This window comes from Phycodurus eques, chromosome 18 (assembly GCF_024500275.1).
Source record: "Phycodurus eques isolate BA_2022a chromosome 18, UOR_Pequ_1.1, whole genome shotgun sequence".
Taxonomy (NCBI): Eukaryota; Metazoa; Chordata; class Actinopteri; order Syngnathiformes; family Syngnathidae; genus Phycodurus; species Phycodurus eques.
In genome coordinates, this window is record NC_084542.1 from 152,964 (window position 1) to 170,403 (window position 17,440).

General features: G+C 43.7%; 1 protein-coding gene across 7 annotated transcripts in view; it reads left to right on the plus strand.

The window, feature by feature from the left end:
• Nucleotides 1–17,440, plus strand: part of epha7 (eph receptor A7) — a 118,684-nt gene that overhangs the window by 54,254 nt on the left and 46,990 nt on the right. For 5 of the 7 annotated variants that reach the window (XM_061703902.1, XM_061703898.1, XM_061703904.1 and 2 more), the window contains 5 exons: nt 6,921–7,046; nt 9,050–9,235; nt 9,491–9,552; nt 9,626–9,835; nt 15,298–15,447. In XM_061703902.1, coding sequence (XP_061559886.1) covers nt 6,921–7,046; nt 9,050–9,235; nt 9,491–9,552; nt 9,626–9,835; nt 15,298–15,447 — 734 coding nt within the window. Of the gene's footprint in view, nt 1–1,889; nt 2,028–6,920; nt 7,047–9,049; nt 9,236–9,490; nt 9,553–9,625; nt 9,836–15,297; nt 15,448–17,440 lie in introns of those variants that run through there. The other 2 variants (XM_061703903.1, XM_061703905.1) reach the window with 2 other exon arrangements.

Below are 17,440 nucleotides of genomic sequence, written 5' to 3' on the forward strand. Positions count from 1 at the left end.
GAGGAGAACACGTCCAGGGGAGAAAATAGTGAGTGTATTGGTAGAAGGATGATGAGGATGGAGCTGCCAGGCAAGAGAGCTAGAGGAAGACCAAAGAGAAGTTTGATGGATGTCATGAGGGAAGACATGAGGGCAGTTGGTGTTCGAGAGGAGGATGTAGGAGATAGGCTTACATGGAAAAGGATGACACGCTGTGGCGACCCCTAAAAGGACAAGCCGGAAGGAAAAGAAGAGTTGGAGCCGCTCTAGTACGACAACAGACAGTCAATTGACAGAGAACCCTTTTGAGACATAAAGACATTGAGAAAAACAGTCACTGAGCAATAAAGGTTTGCTAGCTATCCGTTTTTGTTTTTTACAATTGTGCAAAAAGATGCAGAGTCCTCTAGCACTTAGAGCAGTTTGAATGACTAATATAGCAATAGTCCGGTGCAATGACCATTGTGCAAAGGCCGCCGAGACTTCAAGGAATGTATCCAGTTTAAAGTGACGAATAGCGCAATAATCTGGGACAACGTCAATTGTGCAAATGTTGCAGATACTCCTCAGTCAGTGTGCAAGTGGAGCAGAGGCTACTCTGGCATGAGTGGCCAGTATTGGTCAACAACAGATATGCAAATAGTGCAGCGTGGCGAGACAACTACAGTGAGTGCACGAGTAATGTAATTGGCCCGACAGAAATGTGACAACAAACTCAAGATGAAAAAATTGGCAGCATGTTGCAATGGAATTGTAGGTTAGCTGTTTAAGAAGTTGATGGCAAAAGGGAAGGAGCTGTTGGAATGTCTGCTAGTTCTAGTTTGCATTGATCGGTAGCGCCTACCTGAGGGAAGGCGCTGGAAGAGCTGGTGACCGGGATGTGGAGGGTCCAAGAGGATTTTGCACGTTCTTGTCTTAGTTCTGGCAGCGTCCTCAAGGGTCGGTAGGGGGGTGCCGACAATCTTTTCAGCAGTTTTGATTGTCTGTTGCAGTCAGAGTTTGTCCTTTTTTGTAGCAGCACCAAACTAGACTGTGATGGAAGAACACAGGACATGATTCGATGACTGCTGTATAGAACTGCCTCAGCAGCTCTGGTGGCAGGCCGTGCTTCCTCAGAAGCCGCAGGAAGTACATACTCTGCTGGGCCTTTTTGAGGACGGAGTTTATGTTGATCGCCCACTTCAGGTCCTGAGTGACTGTAATTCCCAGGAACTTTAAGGTCTCGACGGTTGACACAAGGCAGCTGGACAGCGTGAGGGGCAGATGTGGCGAAGGATGCCTCCTGAAGTCCACGATCATCTCTACAGTTTTGAGCGTGTTCAGCTCCAGGTTGTGTCGGCAGCACCACAACTCCAGCCGCTCCACTTCCTGTCGATATGCAGACTCGTCACCGTCTTTGATGAAGCCGATGTCAGTGGTGTCATCTGCAAATTTCAGGAGTTTGACAGCCGGGTGCGTTGAGGTGCCGTTGTTCGTGTAGCGAGAGAAGAGCAGCGGAGAGAGGACACAACCTTGGGGTGCCCCAGTGCTGATGCTGGTATTCGGGGTAGAAATGCTGTCTCACCTTTAGAAGGACCTGTGATTATAATAGCTTCAAGCACGTTAGGCAACATCTATATACTTAAAGCTCAGACTTTGCGTGTCCGTTTTCAGGGAGCTTTGTGGAGCGGGAACGTTTTCTTGCACGTTTTTGAGCGTTCCTACACGTTTTTGTCGTGATTGGTCCGTTTTAGTCACATGCTGTTATGATGTAATCAGCGTTCCTCCCGGTTCCACATAGCACCTACGCCACCGCCTTCTCGATCAATTTTGCAGCATAATTAAACATATCATCTGGTTATCTCGGTCCATTTGTTCGAGCGGACTTTGTTCAACGGTCACCATTGTTGTTGCTTTGTTCCTTGTTACAGAAAGGAAAGTAAAAACGGCAACTGGAAATGGCCAAAAAATGCAGAGGAAACTCCACCCTGTGGCGTCCTAGCCAATACCAGCCGTAGCGACACCCCTGACCTGGAGGAGAACTGCAGCACACTTTCAAAACACCGCGTGTGAGTTGCGCTCGAGTATAAAGGCAAACTGTGTGCAGGATAGCCACATTGACGTCAGGGCGGTTGCCGTCCGCCCGAGTATAAAGAAGCCTTTGTAGGACATGTTTCTGCATGTTTTTACATGTCCTTGGTCACATGTAATAGTAAGAATTACCTGCGATGATATGTATTATTAGTTTGGTATTTAAAGAGGGCGTTGAAACCTTGGAGTCGTCCAGGAATGTGCAAAACGTGCGGGAACGTGCCGGAGCGTGCGGGGGCGTCCCAGAATGTGCAGGGGCATGCCAGAACGTTTGGGGGTTGTGGGGGAGGGCTGTTCTTTGAAAACGGACACACAAACTTTGAGCTTTAAGTATATAGATAATAATCCATTCATCCATCCGTTTTCTTCCACTTATCTGAGATCGGGTCGTGGGGGCAGCAGGGAAGCCCGGACTTTCCTCTCCCCAGCCACTTCGTCCAGCTCTTCCGTGGGGATCCCGAGGCATTCCCAGGCCAGCCGAGAGACATCTCTCACCAGCATGTCCTGGGTCGTCCCCGGTGCCTCCTCCCGGTGGGACAGGAGGCGTCCAAGGGGCATCCTAACCAGATACCCAAGCCACCTCATCTGGCTCCTCTCGATACGAAGGAGCAGCACCTTGTGCTGTGTCGGTGAAGTAAGCCATACTAGAAGGGCTCGTAGAGACTGTTAATGTTGTAGGGTATACGGGTTAAATAAAAATTTAATTCACGAGAAAAGAAGGAGCTGAAAGCGACGCCTGCGCTACTTCCGGTTTAACGTAATTTTAAATTACAGTGTTATAAATCAAGCCATTTTAGCTATTAAGAAGGGCACCACGTCGCTTTTTATGTGGATAAAATTTAGGAGAAGCTACGCGAAACCTTTTTATCAGTCTCGTAATCTGAAGGTTGCTATACTTTATGAATTTTTGATGAGTTCTAGACAGCCAGAGGTTTTTTTCCTCGAACCCAAACACACACAACAATGCAGGTAGTGAATTTTATGGAGAATGTAATGATCTAACATGGGGAATCTACAGGGAAAGAAAACATCCATCCAGCCATCCATTTTCAACACCGCTTATCCTGGTTAGGGTCGCGGGGCGCTGGAGCCTATCCCAGCTGACTTTGGGCGAAAGGCGGACTACACCCTGAACTGTCAGTCGCAGGGCACATATAGACACGGACAACCATTCGCACTCAAATCCACATTGTCACTGAGTGGGAGCTGAACCCACGCTGCCCGCACCAAAGTCAGGTGAGTGTACCACTACACCATCAGTGACAGAGAAACACAAAACAAACAAAGTACAGACAAACATTGGCAAAGGAAACTGACTTGTGAGATTGGTAGAATGAGCGTATCGTGAATGCATATAGCTGGGGATTCCTGTTCTCGTTAATTTAAACCCAAATATTCACTACTCTGTACTTTTAGTTGACCGCAATGTTGGACTTACATGTCTTGAACACGTTTGAGGCAGGCGGGTCAAGCTTCCGAGTGTTCGGGTGGCCCGGTCCGCACCGGCAACAGGTGGATTTGGCGGAAAGGAAGACGAAGAAGGAAAAAAGGAGCCCAAAAACCCGGGTGTCTCGGCTCGCAAGACGTTCGGAACGGCCGCGTTGTGCCCACTTCCGTTCCCTCGGGGTGAGCTCAGGCCCCAAACCGGGTAGCTCTGAGCGCTTGCAGGATTCTCTGCAGCCGGGGATGGGCGTCCTGGCTGGGCCAGTCGTCGACAAGTTGGTCGGCTGAAACAAAAGCTGCCTCAGAGAGCATAGCTCCGGCCCTTTTATGGCCGAAGCGAGCCAAAAGGGGGTGGTTTACCCCCTTCCTTTCCACCACCTTCGGGACCAAACGGGGAGCTGGACCGCCTCTGAGTGTTAAATTTTTGGGATTATTTCGTGGTTTAAAATCAGTGGAATAAAATATTAATTATTGGATTTAAGATGGCGGCACAGTGGACGACTGGTTAGATCGTCTGACTCACAGTTCTGAGGAGCAGGGTTCAATCCCTGGCCCCGCCTGTGTGGCGTTTGCATGTTCTCCCCGTGACTGCGTGGGTTTTCTCCGGGCACTCCGGTTTCCTCCCACATCCCCAAAACATGCATGGTAGGTTAATTGACAACTCTAAATTGCCCGTGAGTGCGAATGGTTGTTTGTTCCTATGTGCCCTGCGATTGGCTGGCAACCCGTTCAGGGTGTACCCCGCCTCCTGCCCGATGATGGCTGGGATAGGCTCCAGCACGCCCGCGACCCTAGTGAGGAGAAGCGGCTCAGAAAATGGATGGATGGATAAATGCAATAGTTGATTAACCAAACAACCCTACAGTCATCCAGAAATTCATAACTCAGGTTTAAGAAAATCCTTCATCAGCGGGTTTTTAAGTCAGTCATACAACAAAGTTAGAGTGAGGGATATGAATCATGGTCATCATTTAAGTCGTCATTGTCATCCAAAAAGTCAAACTAACAGTGAATCCTCTTTCTTAGAGGTGGTTGCTTAGACTCATTAGGCCGACCTTTACAGTCATATACAGGAATAAAATCTCCAGCTAGGTACTTTTCCTTTCCCCCCATAAATTTCTCTGTGTCAGCACGATGTCATGTAAATAACAAGTGAAGTGTTTTGAGTAGTCTGGTAATCGAAGGACTATCTTCCGTTGGATAAAATCTGCTTCAGCATTTTTTGTCCAAGGGATGCTGATGACACGGTTAGTTAAGCATAATTACTGATTCAGGACCTGCAACAATTTGTCATGCCCAAATGTATCATCTGTATCATTATTAGGTTTTTCGTCTGAAGGTTGGGGGGTTTGAAATTTTGAAATTTAGCTTTTCAGACGACAGTTAAAATGTATCCTTGCTGACTGTATGCCCGTATTAGCTAAGAATTTCAGTAAGGCCCCTGTGTTCCTTTTTCAAGATGTAGTCTACAAATCTTGTAATTTGTGTAATTTGTAATATGTATACCGCATGTGGAAAGCCACTATATCATACCATGTTGATCTCATGACAAATGTGCACGATTTAGTCAATGTCGCTTCAAATGTCAACCCAAATAGGTGAATGTTCCACAATGAGTTCAAAATTATAAACATTAAATGTTTGTAGAACAATCATCATACATATCACTATGATAATGCCAATATCGGTGCTGTGTTTGCAGCCTGTTGAATTGGCTCTAAGTGAATCTATGAATTCAGATTTTGTGGCAATTAATTATGTGTCAAACAACAAACTTGGGGAGGATTGGGGCCGGAGAAGTGCTGCATGTGGAGGGCCGTGCTGTGGGTCGCAGGAGGCGGTTGTGTTGTTGGTCGTCTTCCAGATTGTACTCTTCTTGAGCTTTGTCATAGGGTGAGGCCACTAGGAACCCAGCTCGCGACCACAACCTGACATCCTCCCCTTGGCTAACTCGGACAGATTACACCACAGGCGATACACAGTCATCAGTAACTTGCCCAACACATAGTTTTGTCAGAAAGCTTCTGTCCCCGTTCGCATCTAAATCAAACAGTCAACCACATTTCCAGACATTTGACAGTGTTATTTAAAAGTTCCAAATCCGTGACTAATTCTTTCTCAACCAAGTACTTTTTTTTTTTTTTTTTAAGTTGTACCCAGTCTCCCTGTTGCTGGGAAACCACATTCATTTATCCACATCTCCACACATTCTACAGACTTCTCTCCATATTCTTCTCTCATATGAGACATAATAGGTGACGTGTACAGTGGTAATTCGGCCGCACTCCTTTTTTGCTCTTCCCACTTTCCATTTTCCAATACCTGTTAGAAACGCTTCTCTTTTTTACAATTTTCAAACGTCTTCGAAATTGTTGGGGACCCGAAGCCCTGATTATTGGACTCGAACCTGGGGACCCGAACCCCTGACTGTCTCGAACCTGTAATTGTAGGGGACTCGAACCTATAACTACATCGGACTCGAACCTGGAGACTTTATAACATGGACTTTAACCCGAACGTAAGGACTAGGACCCTACTAATGGAATGTGGGGAAAGCAATTACTAATTCCACTTATTACAAAGGCAAGATTGTTTCAAATACAGTACACCATATGAAATGCTCTGATTTTCAAGGAATTAAAATTTTCTTTACCATAAGTTTTTGTTTGGAGGACAACAGGTCCGTTTGGATCCTGAGGTGATAGCCGACATCCAAAGCCCCGGCAGCCCCCCGTCCTTAATTGTGTGGGTGGAGGCAGGACTCGTGCGTTGGTCCTGGATGATCAGTCACTCCCGGGTCCCCTGGATCGGCGAGCAATCTTAGAATCCCACTTCTGACACCAACTGTTTTGGCAAATCTTTTTCTGACAGAATAAGTAAGGAAGCAATCTTGTCTTTGTGGGTTTTTATTACAAGGAAAAAAGAAAAGTCTTTGAAAAGAGAGGAAAAGGTACAAGTCTTACAAGTTGTCACCCCTTACTGAAGTCTAAGCAAAACAATCACCTCCGTTATACAGAAGTGAGAGAGACAGAGAAGCAAAGGAAAGCAAAACAATTATCTTTGTCCAGCTGCACTCAACTTATCTTCATTGAAAAACAGCTACTAGACACAACATGGCAGGGAACAACCAGGACCCACAAAACGGCCGGAAAACAGCCAGCATTCACAACATTGAACAATAAAGCATGTGAAGGTTGTATAAAACTAATAGAAGGAATATTTGGTATTTATAAAACATACATTTTCCAACTCAAAAGGGTGTATTTTTTAATTTCATAGTATATTTTGATATATTAATTTAAACTTGCCTGCAGACTATTTAGCATATTTCTCAGAATCATCTGTGCATAACTACTATTTGCTCATAGTGCTTGTTGGTTTGCATTTCACATTTCAAAGAGAAATAGTAATCCTCTTTTCTTATTTAGTTAAATTTCCAGGCACCAAAATGTATATTGACCCTAAAACCAATGGAGACCCCAACAGAGCTGTCCATCAATTTGCCAAGGAGCTGGATGCATCCTGCATAAAAATTGAACGGGTTATTGGAGCAGGTGAGTATCTCAGCTCTCCGTTTAGTCCCATTGCTGAGCATCTATAATACTGAAAGTCAAATATTCACACCTTGAATACGGGACGTACCTTGAGACTTTGTATATTGATGTGTGCAATTTGAAAGAGGGGTAAAAGTTCATTGTAATTATTCCATGGGTTGAAGTCTCGAAGATTTTTGCTGTCGAAAAAGCGCTGTAAATTGGTTTTGTAAAGGCGGTCAATGAGTGTCGTCGTAGCTTCAGTGCTTCTTGACTTAGGTCATGCTTATTCCCCGCGACCACCAAAAATAAAATTTATATTGCACCACACTACCAGTGTTGCAATAGTTACCATAAAAAAGTAACTTAGTTACTTTACTATTACCTGATCATAAAAGTAAAGTTAGATTACAAGTAACAATTGATTATGTTCAGCCGATAAAACCTCAACATAAAAAATGCCAACCTGTTTGCCTCTACTTTAGTGGAAGTGCATTTTTAACAGTAATGTTTAGGAATAAAGTTTTTAAGAAAACTAAAGAGAACCTTTTGTTGACTCAACATAAATACTTTCACTTAACATAAATAGGCTACTTGTTTTTATTTACAAAAAAATAAATATTGTTTCTAGACTTTGAAAATACACTGTTGTAATGGACACTGACTTCTGTGCTCATCACGGATTGCCCAAAACGAACATCATGACATTGAGACCAAGTGGACCATGTTCCGCACCTCCATTGCTGAGGCGGCCGACCGGAGCTGTGGCCGTAAGGTGGTCGGTGCCTGTCGTTGCGGCAATCCACGCACCCGTTGGGGGACACAAACGGTGAGGGATGCCATCAAGCTGAAGAAGGAGTCCTATCGGGCCTTTTTGGCCTGTGGGACTCCTGAGGCAGCTGATGGGTACCAACTGGCCAAGCGGAATGCAGCTTTGGTGGTCGCTGAAGCAAAAACTCAGGTACGGGAGGAGTTCGGTGAGGCCATGGAGAATCACTTCCGGGCGGCTTCGAGGAAATTCTGGTCCACCAGCCGGCGTCTCAGGAGGGCGAAGCAGTGCACCATCAACACTGTGTATAGTGGTGATGGGGCGCTGCTGACCTTGACTCGGGACGTTGTGAGCCGGTGGGTAGAATACTTCGAAGACCTCCGCAATTCCACCGACACGCCTTCCCATGAGGAAGCAGAGTCTGGGTTCTCTGAGGCGGGCTCTCCCATCTCTGGGGTTGAGGTCACAGAGGTGGTTAAAAAGCTCCTCGGTGGAAAGGCCCCGGGGATGGATGAGATTCGCCCGGAGTTCCTCAAGGCTCTGGATGTTGTGGGGCTGTCCTGGTTGACACGCCTCTGCAACATCGCGTGGACATCAGGGACAGTGCCTCTGGTTTGGCAGACTGGGGTGGTGGTCCCCCTTTTTAAGAAGGGGGACCGGAGAGTGTGTTCCAACTACAGGGGGATTACACTCCTCAGCCTCTGCACCTAGGAGGAATACCCGAAATAAAAATAAATAGCTTTTACCTGCAACCACAGATTTAAAAACAAAAAACAAATTTTTCTCAATTCAGAAAAAAATATTTTTTTGCATTTGAACTCTACAAATCTTCTGTGTTACTTCCTTCTTAGACGTAATGCATGAAGCAAATTCAAAACGTTTGAAACACATTTGTCCTTGAGATAATATAGGTGAACAGTAATTTGATGGATCGTGGTCGTGGCTGGGAATCATTGTGGCTAACATACGTATCTTTGTCTCATGCTCATTACCAAACTTCTGAGTCACATAAAGACAGCCAATTGATATTAATATCAAAGTCAGTCCTGTCTTTTTCAATTATGTACTTTTGATCTGAGCCCAAAATTTAAGAATGAAATCAATTATTTTTTGGGATTAGATTTAAAAAGTAATAACAAAATGAGTTTTTTTTTTTTTTTTATTGCCAATTGAAAATTGAAAGAATAAATGATTGTTGAAATTGCCTGATCCTTTTTCTTTACCTTCAACCAATCTTACCTTCCATGCCATTCAGGACAGTTCGGCGAGGTGTGCAGTGGCTGGCTAAAAGTACCTGGAAAGCGGGACACTTCAGTCGCCATCAAAACATTAAAAGTGGGTTACACAGAGAAGCAGAAAATGGACTTTCTGTGTGAGGCCAGCATTATGGGACAGTTCGACCATCCCAATGTTGTACATCTTGAGGGGGTAGTGACAAGAGGTAATGTGTCGAACAGTATTTTGGCATTACAGTATATCTTATTAAAGTAACCATACTGCCTTATAAAATCAAGCAAATAGTATTAAAATTTGACGATTAACGTGTTTAACACAACATTTTGTAAAATTAATTTTGCAATTTATTTTCTGTGGTGCATTTTGTGAACTTTTTTTTTTGTGAACAAAGAAATATCAGTTTTAATTTTAGAATATACAGGCTATAAACAGCGACAGTAATCAGTCCTTTTGTTTCCAGGAAAACCAGTGATGATTGTTATGGAGTTCATGGAGAATGACTCATTAGATGCCTTCCTAAGAGTGAGTATCATGAAAATCTAAAAAGCCCAAGAAGGAGTAAAGATTGCTTTCTGGCTTATTTTTCTTTACACAGACACATGGTGGTCAGTTCACAGCCATTCAGTTGGTTGGGATGCTGCGGAACATAGCAGCAGGAATGAGATATCTCGCTGATACTGGATACGTCCATCGAGATCTGGCTGCTCGAAACATCCTTGTGAACAGCAATCTTGTATGTAAAGTGTCTGACTTTGGCCTGTCCAGGATAATAAATGATGATCCTGAAGCTGTCTACTCAACAACCGTGAGTCAATTAAAGTATATAAAAAAACTTTTCTTCACTCCTGGGCATCACAAATACATTGCGTTTTTTACCCAAAATAATGTATTATTTTCTTTGGTTGGATGTTGATGCAGCATACTGACAGAGTGGTTAGCATTGCAAATAAGGTCCGCCGTTCGATACCAGCTTAGATGCCGATGAACACCCAACTTGGGGGCTTTTTTGGTAGGGCTGCACAATACATTGGGGCAAAAAAGTATTTAGTCAGGCACCAATTGTGTAAGTTTTCCCACTTAAAAAGATGAGAGAGGCCTGTAATTTTCATCATTGGTATACCTCACCCATGAGAGACAAAATGAGAAAAAAAAAAAAAAAATCCAGAAAATCACTGTCTGATTTTTTGAAAAGAATGTATGAGCAAATTATGGTGTTTGGTCAATAACAAAAATTCATCTCAATACTGTGTTATAGACCCTTTGTTGGCAATGAGAGCGGTCAACGACTCCTAAGCAGGGTGACACGTCTGGCACTGCACGAGTTCAGTCTCTGGCGGCATAGTGTGTTACTGATGGTAGCCTTTTTTACTTTGGTCCCAGCTCTCTACAGGTCATTCACTAGGTCCCCCCGTATGGTTTTGGGATTTTTGCTCACCGTTCTTGTGATCATTTTGACCCCACGGGGTGAGATCTTGCGTGGAGCCCCAGATCGAGGGAGATTATCAGTGGTCTTGTGTGTCTTCCATTTTCTAATAATTGCTCCCACAGTTGATTTCTTCACACCAAGCTGCTTACCTATGGCAGATTCAGTCTTCCCAGCCTGGTGCAGGTCTACAATTTTGTTTCTGGTGTCCTTTGACAGATCTTTGGTCTTGGCCATAATAGAGTTTGGAGTGTGACTGTTTGAGGTTGTGGACACGTGTCTTTTATACTGATAACTAGTACAAACAGGTGCCATTAATACAGGTAATGAGTGGATGACAGAGGAGCCTCTTAAAGAAGAGGTTACGGGTCTGTGAGAGCCAGAAATCTTGCTTGTTTGTAGGCGACCACCATCATTTGCAATTAAATTCTTGAAAAATCAGAAAATGTGATTTTCTGGATTTTTCTTTTCTCATTTTCTCTCTCATATGTGAGGTATACCTATGATGAAAATTATAGGCCTCTCTCTTCTTTTTAAGTGGGAGAACTGACTACTGAATACTTTTTTGCCCCACTGTATATCGTTTGAGCATTGTCATCGCAATGTACATGTGCGCAATGTTGGTGGTCAAAAGTATTGGTATTCAGTACCTAAAATTCACTGTCATTGACAGACTTAGAATCCAACTAGCCATGTTAACTGAGAGTGGTGGCAGTGATTAAGGAAAATTAATACTTGTCCAAAAAACAACTTTGGTAAAAGTGAAAGTACTGAAGCCACTCCCTTACTCAAGTAAAAGGACAAAAGTACACACTTAGAAATGTACTTATGTAAAAAAGTAAAGAGTAAATGCATATTTTTCAAACCAATAATAAAATACATACACTGAACAAAAATATAAACGTAACACTTTTGTTTTTTGTGAGCAGGGGCCTCATGTATAAAAAGGTGCGTACGCACAAAAACGTAGTGTACGTTCTTTTTCACGGCAAAGTTCAGATGTGTCAAGAGTGAAATGACCATGGAAATATGCGGTGCCGCATGTCAACTTCATGGCTGGCGTACGTACGTTTCTACAGCTGTTGGTGCTTTGGCGACACTTAGAGGTGATGCTGGGAAACGGTTATCATCTATCTGCACATCAGAGACACATGAACAATTAGCATTGAACAACGAATGCCCGACAACATTTGATTTCAACAATGTAAAAGACTCAGAATTCACTTGTTAACCAGTGTATTTAATGAATCACTGATATTTGTGAGGACACCTATTAATTGATCAAGGTGATCATTTATGCTGCCCGTTGCCCTCACAATCGTTTCTTGTGACTCCAGCACATGCACTGAAAAAAAGAGTCATTTGAATTAACTTAATTTGAACATGTACATTGGTTGCACATGACTAAAATGTGTTAAAATTACATCTTTTTTTTAGGAGAAGAGGGGTAAATTATGTCATTTGAACACATTTTAATCATGTGCAACCGATGTACATTTTCAAATTAAGTAAAATCAAAGGACTCTTTTTATCAGTCTGCACGGGTGCAGCAGCAGCCGGTTGAAGCATAATTGCGTCAGAGAGCCTGAGGATGCCGGCGGAGACGCAGGGGGCGGTGGACAAATCCCCCCGAGCATGTAGCGCGTGGGTGCGACTGCACTGAAAAAAAGAGTCCTTTGAATTTACTTAATTTGAACATGTACATCGGTTGTATAGGACTAAAATGTGTTAAAATAACAAAATGTACCCCTCTTCTCCTAAAAAAACATGATTTTTTTTCAGTCTCCTGTATATTAAAATAATAAATTTAGTAATCAAAAAGGAGTCCAAGTCTTTGATATCCTCTTTGATATGCTGATGTGCTTCTATTTGAATTCAAAAGATTTATTACAAATACCATACCTACAACATTTACGCATGAACCTTTATTTCACAGGGCTGAGTGTAGGTTACTGTATGAACACATTTGTTATGAGTTATAAAAATACATGGTATTAACCTTGTGGGGTGATAAGAGTCAGACACACGTGCTCCCAGCACCCCTGAGACAGCAGTGTCACCCATGATCGCAGCGACTCTATCCTCAAACGGGGTGAGGCCCTCCCCCCCGGTTCCTCACCTGTTTTGGCCACACTTTGGCGATGGGCAGCCGTCCTCCGCTTCATATCCACCTTAATGTCTGACCGCACAGCAATGACAGCCGCACGCACGCTGTCCCATTTGCTCCTCTTTCGCGTGTTGTTAACGCCGTAGGACAGCGTGCCAAAGAGGATTTTCTTGTAATATACGGGCAGAGGTCGGTACACAGGCAGGAAATCCAAAAAAGGCAACAGTATCCAAAAACATGAGGCAAAAAGGCGAGGTCGATAATCGGAACAGGGTCTAGTCTTACTGTGAGTCTTTGACGTGGAAACAAGGAATGCTGGAACGCGGCGACAAGGTACAACGAACTGGCGACCAGAAAGAATGAGACACGAGGTTAAATGCGTGGGGTAATTAGGGTGAACGAGGCACATGTGGTGAAGATGCTCTCAGGAGCAGGTGTGTGTGAGAAAGAGGGAAAGACAAAAACCGGAACACACGCCCATGACACTCACACAGATTTAGACAGATTTGTGAACAATAGTTGAGGGAAATGGCCTTTTGTGTATTTAGAAAAACTTTTAGATCTTTGAGTCCAGCTCATGAAAAATGGGAGCAAAAACAAAAGTGTTGTGTTTATATTTTTGTTCAGTGTATATTGAGATTTTTGTATCTTTGCAGATTATTGGCATGTATTCTCTGGAGGTAGCAATGGCCAAAACATACAAATAAAAACAGGTAGGCTTAAATAAAAAGACAAGCATGTATTTGTACTATTAAAATGAAGTTATATAATGTGCCACATAAATACAAATAAAAAATTTCAAATTATGTCTATTTTCAGTTTGGGATTTTTACGGTTTTGTTTTGGCAGTGGGCAAATGTGTTGCTAATATTCTATGTTAAGGCTTGAACGTGACATAATTTACTGCCAGCGAGTTAGACTTCAACAAGCTAGCGTTATAAAAATTTAACGTGGTTCACCCAAAGCATTGCAGCACTTTTGAAAAAACGAGTGAACAAATATTCTTACCTATGAAAGGTTATTCCCAGTTCAGCTCGAGTTCGAGTTCCCTTGTTGTGATTGTATGACGTGTGTGCAACTATATGCATCCTCATTATTTTGGTTTCCGACCGTGCCGTCCACAAACATGGAATGTGCCAATACTTTTCTGCCACTAGCTTAGCGTCGATGTAGGAACACTGCTCAAAGTATCTATAATGCCTATGATCAATGCGGTTGACTCCCTTACTTCCGGTTTTTCGGCATTGTGCTTTTTACGTCACTTCCACACTAACTTTAGAAGGAACTTTAGAACTTTAAAAGTAACAAGCTCATTTTTAAAATGTAAGGAGTAGAAAGTACAGATATTTGTGTTTAAACAGTAAGGAGTAAAAGTTGCCACAAAAATACTCCTTACTTCTTACCTCTGTAAATTATAACCAACCAAAAAACACACAAGGAGCAGCCCAAAGTGTTATAAACTTTTTTTTGTATGATAACTGTTAATGAGGACATGGGGAAACTATTACATGCCTGCATTTGCCGTATCTCTCTTCAGAATATGATGAACAAATGCATGTCGCAACAGATTACACTTGGGGGGAGGGAGGAGAGCCACAGCATTATTGAAGGGACAAACCTCAGGTGGACACAACAATGTGTTTTGCTTAAACTTATCCACTTAAATATTAAAATACTAACGCATATGTAAAAACATAGGTGTAAAATAACAGATTGGTTAAAAACAAATTAATAGTGTTAGTAATGCGCTAATGACTACGGTATAAATCAGAATCATCTTTATTTGCCAAGCATGTCCAAAAAACACACAAGGAATTTGTCTCCAGTAATTGGGGCCGCTCTAGTACGACAAGAGACAGTCAATTGACAGAGAACACTTTTGAGACAAAGACATTTGAGAAAAAAAGTCACTGAGCAATAAAGGGTTGCAAGTTATCTGGTAATGCCGGTACAATTGTTTTTTTTTTTTTTTGGACAATTGTGCAAAAAGATGCAGAGTCCTCTAGCACGTAAAGCAGTGTGAATTACTAATATAGCAATAGTCCGGTGCAATGGCCATTGTGCAAAGGGCGTCGAGACTTTAAGGAGTGTATGGAGTTTAAAGTGACTAGTAGTGCGATAATCTGGGACAATGTTGATTGTGTAAATGTTGCAGATACTCCTCAGTCAGTGTGCAAATAGGGCAGATGCTACTCTGGCATGAGTGGCCAGCATTGGTCAACAACAGATATGGAAATGGGCATGAAAATAAACTATTTTAACTTCATGGCTATGACTATTGCTCAATAATACAGTGTTAAATTGAATACAGGTAGACTTCATACAAATACTTTTGTAATCTGCTGAGCATAGTTTTTCTGAAGCGGGAAAAAGAGAAATCTATGCTGGTTTTCATGTTAATGTACTGTTTTTTTTAACATTGCAATAATAAGAATACATGTATTTACATAGTACCTTTAAAACACGTTTACAAAGCGCTTTAACAGACCGAGTAGAGATAAAAAAAAAAAAAAACACTTTAAAATACCAATCTTATAGTGATAGAAAAACAACAACCTAACCCTAACTCCAACAGCAACAACAACAACAAACCCAACTGTAACCGTGCAGGATTAAAGAAAATCAAAAAACATTTGTAACATCGTGCAGCCCTACTTTTTGGTGTGGTTTTATGGAATCGCCGGCATGTACAATTTATTGTTGGAAAACTATCACTCACCTATATTTTTCTGAACAGGGTGGGAAAATATCAGTCCGGTGGACAGCTCCTGAAGCCATCCAGTTCCGTAAATTCACCTTTGCAAGCGATGTGTGGAGTTATGGCATTGTCATTTGGGAGGTCATGTCCTTTGGACAAAGGCCATACTGGGACATGTCCAATCAAGATGTGAGTAGCTATCTCAAGATCCAAATTGATTAATGGGGACATATTATGTAAATTTACTTTTTAACTGTTGACAAGAAGAGTCAAATCGTTGGGTATCTTGAGTGTCTCTTATAAGTCACTTGATGATTGAAGATTGACTATTCCATCCACCCATTTTCTTCCGCCTATCCGGGGTAGGGATGCTGGGGCAGCAGCTTAAGCAGGGAAGCCCAGACTTCCCTTTCCCCAGTCACTTCGTCCACCTCTTCCAGGGGGAACCTCAGGCATTCCCAGGCCAGCCGGGAGACAGTCTCTCCAGCGTGTCCTGGGTCGTCCTCGGGGCCTCCTCCCAGTGGGACGTGACCGGAACACCTCAGCAAGGAGACATCCTGGGGACATCCTAACCATATTCCTGAGTCACCTCATCTGGCTCCACTCGATGCAGAGGACCAGGAGCTCAACAGATGACTGTGCTTCTCACCCTATTGCTAAGGGAGAGCTCGGACACCCTGCAGATCAAACTCATTTTGGTCGCTTGTATTCGCTATCTTGTTCTTTCGGTCACCACCCACAAGCTCTTGACCATAGGTAAGGGGTAGGAAAGTAGACCGACCGGTAAATCGAGAGCTTCGCCTTTCGGCTCAGCTGCTTCTTTACCTCGACAGACCGATGTAGTGTCTGCATCACTGCGGATGCTGCACTGATCTTCACCTTCACCTTCCCTCACTTGTGAAGATATTTGAACTCCTTCACTTGGGGCAGGTTCTCTTTCTTGACCCACCCTTTTCTGACTGAGGACCGAGGACCCTGGCTTCAGATTTGGAGGTGCTGCTTTTCGTCCCAAACACTTCACACTCCGCTGCGTACTGCTCTAGCAAGAGTTGAAGGTCATGGCCTGATGAAGCCATCAAAACCGCATTATCTGCAAAAAGCAGAGACGCAATACTGAGGTCACCTCCCCTAACGAAGAGGGAGTTGAGTAAGTTTGCGTCAGAACCAGAGTCAATTAATACAGGTGTATGAATTTCTTGATCAGGAGAGCATCGTGTCACTTTAGGAAGAACCCGGGCAGGATCTTCCTTAATGAAATTCAGACTCACCTCTCCCGGACCCTTTCTTCTGGCACCGGCAACATTGACGTGACAGTTGCTCACGGAATGACCCAATTGCCTGCAGTAGAAGCACCACCTTTCCCTCAGCCGGCGTTGACGTTCCTCAGGGGAGAGATGGAACCTGCCCAGTTGCATGGGTTCTTCTGTGGTGATGCTAGAACAGTGGATTGAGACCGGAAACAGGGGATCTGCCTTGGTTTGGCTGGTCAGCGAGGCTCGTCCTCCAAGTGCGCGGTGACGCAGCCCTCCACCATACCAGTCCAGCTCGTGATCCAAAAGCCTTTTGTCGATTTTTACGGTGAGAGTGATGAGTGTCCAAGTCGGTCGGCAGGTCTAGTGGGACCAAACGATCCTTGACGGCGGGGGATAGTCCTTGGAAAAATGCATCGAGCAGTGCCCTGTTATTCCACTGACTCTCAGCTGCTAGAATGCGAAACTCAATCGTGTAATCTGAAAAACTGCGCTTGCCTTGTTGTAAGGTGAAAAGGGAGCGAGCTGCCTCACAATCTGGGGTGGAACACTGGAAAATTTGCTCCATCGTCTTTTTGAAAGAAGCCCCAGAATGAGACGCGGCGGAATTGCGGCTCCATTCAGCAGTAGCCCATGCCTCCGCGCGACCAGTCAGGTGGGAAATGACGAAAGCGATCTTTGCCCGCTCAGTGGCGAAGGCAGTTGCCTGCAGCTCAAATTGGAGTTCGCACTGAGTGATGAACGGCTTAATATTCCCAGAATCTCCAGAGAACCTCTCCGGTCGAGAGAGCTGTGGGCAGACAGCAGCGGAGGTGGCAGGTGGCTGCATGGTAACTGCTTCACATGGCGGTATTGGGTCCTGTGCCAACTGGTTCCTTCTTCTGAATCATTTTCATAAGAACTTCAAACTGTGAGGCCACCTGTCTCATCAT